Source organism: Vigna unguiculata, chromosome 3, assembly GCF_004118075.2.
Source record: "Vigna unguiculata cultivar IT97K-499-35 chromosome 3, ASM411807v1, whole genome shotgun sequence".
NCBI lineage: Eukaryota > Viridiplantae > Streptophyta > Magnoliopsida > Fabales > Fabaceae > Vigna > Vigna unguiculata.
The window spans coordinates 45,070,620-45,078,416 of record NC_040281.1 but is presented as its reverse complement, the minus strand read 5'-3'; the positions used below and the strand labels follow the sequence as shown (position 1 = coordinate 45,078,416).

Here is a 7,797-nt window from a genome sequence, read left to right as displayed (position 1 = left end):
ATTTATAAATAGAAACAGAACGTATATTAAAAGATTCTGATTGTTAAAAATACCTGAAATTAATTCATCATTTTTTTGAAAGACTAAAAACATACTAGTAAATCATTATGTAGGCTGTTTTTGTTTTCTTCAATGATCAGACAGAGCCAGAATTTTCTTGAGGAGAGTTATGTCTAACAAAGAAGTAATTAAACTTCACATGATATTTATAAGAAATTTTAACATATTTTCTTATAAGTAAAGAATAAAATTATATTATATATTAGAAAAAAGATAAAATGTTATCTTTATAATTAAATATTATAATTGAAAATACTAAATCTAAAACAGAATTAAAATATTATAGGAGAGTCATATTATATTATATTTCATACATAATGTAGTAGAAGAATCATAAAAAAATGGGATGGTTAGGATCCCTTAGGCCCTCTGATTCCCTTCAAAGCCCTTTCTATGGTCAAAAGATACTGTTAGAAATGTATGCAAAAAGATTTAGTTGCTAATATATGAAATTTCTAGTTGAATACAAGATTGAAAAGAAATTGTACCGAAAAAATGTACGAGAGAGATAAGAACAAAGGAGAAAAAAAAAACAATATCACAAAAAGATGTTAATGAAAACTGTGTATTGAACTAGGACCACACTTTACACTCTTTATTTGCAAAAATAAAGAAAGGAAGCAATGTGTTTGACTGAGTAGAAAGCAATTTGGAAAAGCTTTATGAGTTGGAGCTGAGAATAAAATAAAACCATCAAATAATGCATTGAGGGGACCATTGCAATAATCCTTTGTAGCAGAAGAACAAAACAAGAGAAAGGTATTTAACATTCTTATCAGAGTATGGTCTACATCAATTACTTACAATTATGGGAACCAGCTAATATATATGTATATTAATATTAATATATAGAAAAACCATAATTCTGAAACTGCAAAGCGACCCAAATGTTCAAGTTTATGATCGTCTTTTGTCAACTTCATTATTTCTGAAAGTACTGAAACAAATGGTGCGGTAAAGGCTTACCACTGTTTTAGGTTTGAAAAAGTGAAACTGTTCCGATTCCGATCCAATTCATCGGTTTCGGAGAGCAGAGGTAGGTAGGATCATTATTAAGAATGACCATCATATTTTCGAGGTATTGTTCATTTTAAAATATTTGAACTTCATCACGGTTTTGTCTTTAAAAGACACATTGATAAATAATGAGATGTAAAAATATTTAAACTACACTTGACTTCGACTCTTAAATAATACGAGACTTATAGAACAGAAACTAAACTGCATAGAGTCTGAATGTTCACTATGAGAAGTAGATCTTGAACAAACAAATGGACTTTAATCAGTGAACCTTCTACCTTCTTCTAAATTCAAATTCTTCAATTCAAAGTTGTCTTAAAGTTTTTATGTGCATGTGTACGTACGTTAATGTTGAGATCTAGGTAAAAACCTGGGTTATCTATTTATGTCACATTATTCATTAATGTATAAGAGTTTATGATTGATATTGATTTAAATAAATATAAATGTATAACTCCACATAATCGTTTTTTTCTTATGTACTAGAAGAGTATCATTGATCTCATGCAATAATAAGTGCTTAACTCAAGTATGAAACTTTATTGATAAACTTAGAGAAAACCTCATAATATATATAAATGAATTCACAAAATCATATGATTTTTTCCAACTAAATAAAGTTGATTTTCTATATATTATTTAATGCATATAGATGAAGAACTCAACTTAGCTTTCTTTAAAAAAAAAAGATAAATCTTAATGATGATAATACATATATATCAACCTGATTTCTTGTGTTCACGAGTCAAAGATCTTAAACATTTCCAAAATAACTAGAGTTGCATATTTTTTTCTTCTTTTCATTTCAATGAAAAAATTCTTGTGTTTCTACACTACTTTTGAGATAAAGAAAATGTATATATATATATATATATATATATATATATATATTGTTTAGGAAGATAAGTTATCACAAATAGAATAGCAGAAATCCTACCATCAACTACTTCAATTTAATTGTAATAAAAATACATGTCCTACCAATACAAAAGTTGTAACATAATATTCTCATTGTAGCATATAAAATTTGTAACTTCTTATCCAATAATCATAAAGTTAGAAAATTTTGTGCGATGAATCAATATTCGCAACAAGGATAGTTTTCCGAATTTCACATGAAATTTATAATTTTAGGTTTATTTGGAATTGCATTAATGAAAAGTGAGAAATTTTGTGTAACTTTAAGAAATAAATAGAAGAAAACTTACATAATTTACTCACTGATAAAAAACCTTCAACTACATATTTATGATAATGAACTTAAAGGTGATGTTTAGAGGCATAGGTTCCATATGCAAAGTACAGTACTGTTTACCCAATTAATTTTAGGTATGGGATAACATACTTATTTCCTTCCAAATGGATCACACTATGAAACTCAGAATCTAATGACTATATATAATTTTGTTTTTCTCTCATGAAAAATAATTTTGTTTAGAATTTGGTGAAATGAATTATGACTTAATCGTAATTTTTGTTTATGTTTTATTAAATCCTTGATTTTTATTTTTATTTTTCAGAATTTTAGTCATTTAATATTTAATTATGTTATTGTTGCTTTTAATACCTTTTATACAATTGTTATTATTGATTTTTTTTACTATTTTAGACATGTCCCAGCAAGATGGAAGGGTAATAGAAATTTTTTGGTTTCTATTTTTTAACACAATCTTCATCTTTTAATTTTTAATTAGGTTTGTTTAAGTTTTAGTTTAAAAAATATTTTAAATTTCTCTCAATCTATATTTAGTGATTAGGTGAAGCAGTGTTATTCTTTTCTGTTATATTCAAAGGTGACGAGTATTTAATGTTTTCGCTCAATCTCACTATGTCATAAACTAATAAAAATTTATGAATAATTAAAAATTAAAAGAATATTAGAAGACACTATTTATTTGTAGAATTATAAAAATGAATTATCCAGTCCGGTCCGACCAGCCTACCACAGGTCGCGGCCGCTTAACTAAAAAAGTATAATTTTTTTTCATCCGTCTAAAAAAATTAAATTATAATTATGATTAAAATTTAAATAAATTTTAATACAATTCAAAATAATGTTCAACCTCAAATACAAACCAAAATCACAAAAATATTATGATTGTATTTGTCAACCAAATATGTTGGTTAAAAGAAAAAACAGTACAACGCAATCCAAATACAAAAGAATTGTAACTCTTTACCTGTGAGTGAATTGGAGAGGCAATCTGGTTCACCACAGATTCAACCCGGATAATTCAGGTTCTTGGTGGACAGGATCAAAAATTAACCGATACTGAAATTTATAAAAAATTTCAACCCAATCTGTCCTAAATCCATGATAAATTGGGTTGTCCCACACATTCTGAATCACTCTCTTTATTCGTGCTTGCAAGTGAACAGTGTCACCGATGCATTTGTTGTATATGGAATTAAGTTATTAATTTCATTTAATTGATGAATTTCAATCTGACTAAAATTTGAAATATAAAATGCAAAGGTACTGTTAAAACTTGAGTTAGTGAGAATGTTAAAACTGTTAGACATAACTTACCAATTATTATTAATAGTCACAATGCAGAGTCTATGATGCTTCAGCTAGTTAGAATCTACCAGTACCAACATAGTTAGGATCATTAGATGAAACCTAGAGTTCTAAAAACTATTTCGCTCAAGTCTAAAAGCAATGCTATAAATTTAGTTTGAGCTTGGACATGAATGAAACCCCTTGTTGTGAATCTCAAAACATGTTAGAATATTAGGAGTAAGATCATCTACAACAACCTCAAAACATTAATACCTGCACCTTAAACATAATACAACTTTACAGTGGAAAACATAATTTAATGGCTGTAGAAGCAAGTTTTACTCCGGCTTCAAGTGTAGAGGGGTTCCAGTATAGAACGAGGGAGAAAATCCCAGATGATTTGTGTTGAGTATAATTCAACAGTGGGAGATATCCTTTACTGTGATGTGTGGATCAGAATTTGATTGGTCAGGTTGATTATCATGAGTATAATGGATCTTTCCATGGCACTAAACATGCTAGTGAGGTTTTGCAAGACTTCGAGATGGTCCATGCAATAACTTAACAAATCCAAGGAAGCTCAACTTTCCATCAGTGTGCCTAATCCAGTCGTGAAGAACAGCATGAACAGGGACAGATGGACCAAGCCCAAGCTCCTGATTATTTAGTCAAAACCACACATGAGAAAAATGAAATGTGTTTCCTAACTAAAGAAACTTCTTATGGATAAATTCAAACCCAAACTAGAACATAACACAACTGCTTGTAAAAGAAAGCAACACGGTATGCTCTATACTATGTTGCCAGAAATTGTAACAAACTAAAGTAGGGGGAAACTGTTTGATATTTTCATTTACAAAATTATTTAAAGTGACAGTAAAATCAAACATACCGAAGCTAGTTCCTCAATGACTATAGCTCTGTTTCCATCCTTTTCAAAAAGTTCATAGGCACAGCGTGCATGTTGCTCCCACCGATCAAGTGCTTCAAGCTGATGAACACTGAGTGCAGCAGCGCAGAACTCATCAAAAGCCATCCTTCTATATTGCAATGCATTAAGCTTCCACACAGAATCATTTGTATCAACAAACAGTATATTCACAAAATGACATTTGAATCATATATATATATATATAGGCATTTCAAAGCTAAGTCAAACCACTTACTGAAGCCAGAAAATCTGAAATGCGTGATTCCTTCATGGCATCTGTTGCATTTTTCATTAAGGCCTGACCAGCAGCTCAAATTATGAGATTTTAAACATCATTCTCTTAATACAGTGTATAAAAAGAGCCAGAAAGAAACCAACCGCTTTGATATTTTCCAAGCTAATAGTGTTAGTTTTGTTTGGCTCTAAAAGCGCAAACTGCTCCTTCAAATGCTGCAGCTCTTCAGTAGCTAATGTCTTAGACAAAGCCTGTTCCAATGCCCACCATATATATAGCTACTAAGTTATTGGGAAACATACAGGAAGTTTGATCAACAAAAGCAATGGGGAAAACACTGGAACAGTAGCAAATAAAATAATTAGAGAGAAAAAAAATACGTAAAAAACAATACTCAAGAAGACACACCTAGCAGCTCTAAAGAGAAAACTCTACATATATAGAATTTTGATAGAGAATTAGGTCTTATGGATGTCTAGGTCTTAAGTCTACTGGTTTATTACTCAGATTATTCACACAACAATCAACTCAACCTGATTTTAAAGCAATTTCAGAGATATACATACTCTTAAAGCTGCTTTTCGTAGAGAGGAGGAACGCATGTATGTCTTCATGAGCTTGAACACTAGAATATCCAAAGGGACTTTTACGTCCTTATAATTTTTAATCCATGGATGACCTGCAGTATACACTTGTAAGGAACAGAATAGAGTAGAAGAAAAATGAATACCCTGAAGTGATAGATGAGAAACTGACTCAATGCCTGCGCTGCAGTCATTCTTTTCCTTGGATCTTTATTTAGAAGTCTCTTTACAAAATCCTTTGCGTCATCTGATAGAGAAGGCCATGGAGGTTCATCAAAACTTGGAGTAGCTCTCAATACGGCACGGAATATCCCAGATTCAGTCCGTGCCCAAAATGGACGACTGCCACATAGTAAAATATACGCAATCACACCAACACTCCAGACATCAGCCTCTGTACTGTAAGCTCTATGCAAAACTTCAGGAGCCACATAGTATGCACTACCAACAATGTCATTAAGCCTTTCATCTGTAAGGCGGTGAAAAACCAAAATTGTAAGACTGAAAAACAGGCAGAATGCATAAAAAGGACTCAAAAATACCTGGTTTGACAAAATCCGACAATCCAAAGTCAATGGCCTTCAGCTCAGAGTTCTCTTCTTTTGATGTGAATAAGAAATTCTGGCCCAGAAATAACCCCCCGTCATTAGAAGTCATGTTTGATAAGAATTGACAAGACAGAGCCAAATAACAAACTAAACATAATCACGACCATTTCATTAAGTAGGATATCTGATGACATGTCCTTATGTTATCCTCTACCAACCCATTTCCACCTTTTTCTTTTCACCAACTTTTTCAGGGAGGCCATGACACTCAATCTTATGATGCAAATTAAAAATGTAAAAAGAAATTGCAAATACACTTCACCTCTGGTTTGAGATCACGATGCACAACACCCTGTAGATGGCAAAACGCAACAACATTTAGTATTTGTATCAGGACAGCTTTTGCATCTTCCTCAGAGTACTTTCCTCCTCTGCAAAAAGAAACAAACTTCTCAAACCCGAAAATAATCACACATTTTCCTTTTTAATCATTTTCATTCATCCCCTTTCCCCCATCAGTATCCGAACAATTCACATCCAAAAGAACCAACGTTTTAATTAACAAATACCTCGACAATATTCTGTCCAAAAGCTCCCCTCCTTCGCACAACCTGAAAACCACAAGAGCAAGAAAAAACAGTTACAACATTCACCACACGAAAAGGAAAGCGGCAAAAGAAAGAAAATAACACATTAATTCAACCTACTCCATTACTATGTAGACATTGTCACTATCCTCATACGCATCGTGGAACTGAATCAGATTTTTATGTCCAGTCAAAGCCCTCAATATCTTCACCTCCCTCCTCACATCCTCAATTGCAATTGCAGTTGTCATCTTAAATAAATTCAAATCAACTCATTATTAACTTCAAATCGTTACATACACCACGTTGACTAATAATACAGCCAAAATAACGCATAAAAGTGCAAGGACATGAACTAGCTTTATGGGTTTGGACCGAGTTAAAGCCAAATCCAGTTTATAACAGGTATTTGAGATCAGAAACAGAAAATGGTTATGTGGCAACCTTGGCTTTAGGGATGACCTTGACGGCGACGTGTTGGCCTTTGAGTTGGCCCTTAAGGAACTTGGCAGCACAAGTATAACCAAAGTGTCCTCGTCCAACCTCGTCTCCAACCTCAAACTTTTGCTCAAACTGTTTCGAGAATCCGAAGTTCTTGTCAAGAGCAACCACTTCATCTTCTGGGATGCTAGCTTCGTTGGGCTTAACAGACCCATGACGACGGGCCAGCACGGCCCGAATGTGCTTCGCTGGCGACGGAGGCTTGAAGAACCGCCGGGGAGTCCCTGGCGCCGGAGACTTGCCGGAGAAAAAGTGGTGGGCCGGGCTCGGAGTGTAGAACGGGAAAAGGGGAGACTTTTTTGGAGTAGGAATAGGATTTTTCGGTAATTGTTGATTGGCATTGGTGTCTGTGAAGTGGGTGTCGGAATTGGGAGAAGAGGAGAGTGTGGGATTTGCACGAGGCTTTGAACTGCAGAGACCCATTGTGATATGATCCCAGGTTAAAGTCAAAGGAGTGAACTTGATGAGTTGAAGCAGATTCGGAAATGAAGGGGTTCCGTTTTTGTGGTAATTAAGGTTGGGTTGGGTTGTTTTGGTGACAGAGTTGAAGAATGTGAATGGTTTGGGGAGAAGAAAGGAAGATGAGTAGCAAGAAAGAGAGAGATCTGAGGAAAGTGATAAGAAATAAAGAAGGAGAGTTTCGCCTTTTCTGTTGCACCCAACGTAAACAACCAAATTAAATTTGTATCTTATTGTTATTATGGGCAGTGACGTAGTTACATCGATAACTATTCTTCTTAACTTCTTCTTCGGCTACGTTGTAGTACCAGTGCTGTTTTTTTTTTTTGAATTGTAAGAGAGTACATGATGTTACGTATTTTCAGTGTT

General features: G+C 33.2%; 1 protein-coding gene across 1 annotated transcript; it reads right to left on the bottom strand.

The window, feature by feature from the left end:
• Window positions 1-3,901: 3,901 nt before the first annotated feature.
• LOC114174884 (CDPK-related kinase 5-like) lies at window positions 3,902-7,392 on the bottom strand. The gene is made up of 11 exons (XM_028059617.1): window positions 6,913-7,392; window positions 6,589-6,719; window positions 6,451-6,492; window positions 6,204-6,312; window positions 5,876-5,954; window positions 5,506-5,802; window positions 5,316-5,428; window positions 4,893-5,000; window positions 4,750-4,812; window positions 4,476-4,643; window positions 3,902-4,239 (listed from the first exon to the last, which is right to left on the bottom strand). Exons 1-11 carry the CDS (start codon window positions 7,390-7,392, stop codon window positions 4,102-4,104), a joined length of 1,728 nt encoding a protein of 575 aa, XP_027915418.1. The 3' UTR covers window positions 3,902-4,101.
• Window positions 7,393-7,797: the final 405 nt, after the last annotated feature.

What these genes read in the sequence shown, in the direction of transcription:
- LOC114174884 (XM_028059617.1), bottom strand. Translation starts at nt 7,392, where the DNA reads ATGGGTCTCTGCAGTTCAAAGCCTCGTGCAAATCCCACACTCTCCTCT. An exon ending in AATGTCTACATAGTAATGGA is followed by an intron (nt 6,493 to 6,588) that starts GTAGGTTGAATT and finishes TGTGGTTTTCAG; the next exon opens with GTTGTGCGAAGGAGGGGAGC. An exon ending in ATCGTGATCTCAAACCAGAG is followed by an intron (nt 5,955 to 6,203) that starts GTGAAGTGTATT and finishes TTTCTGGGCCAG; the next exon opens with AATTTCTTATTCACATCAAA.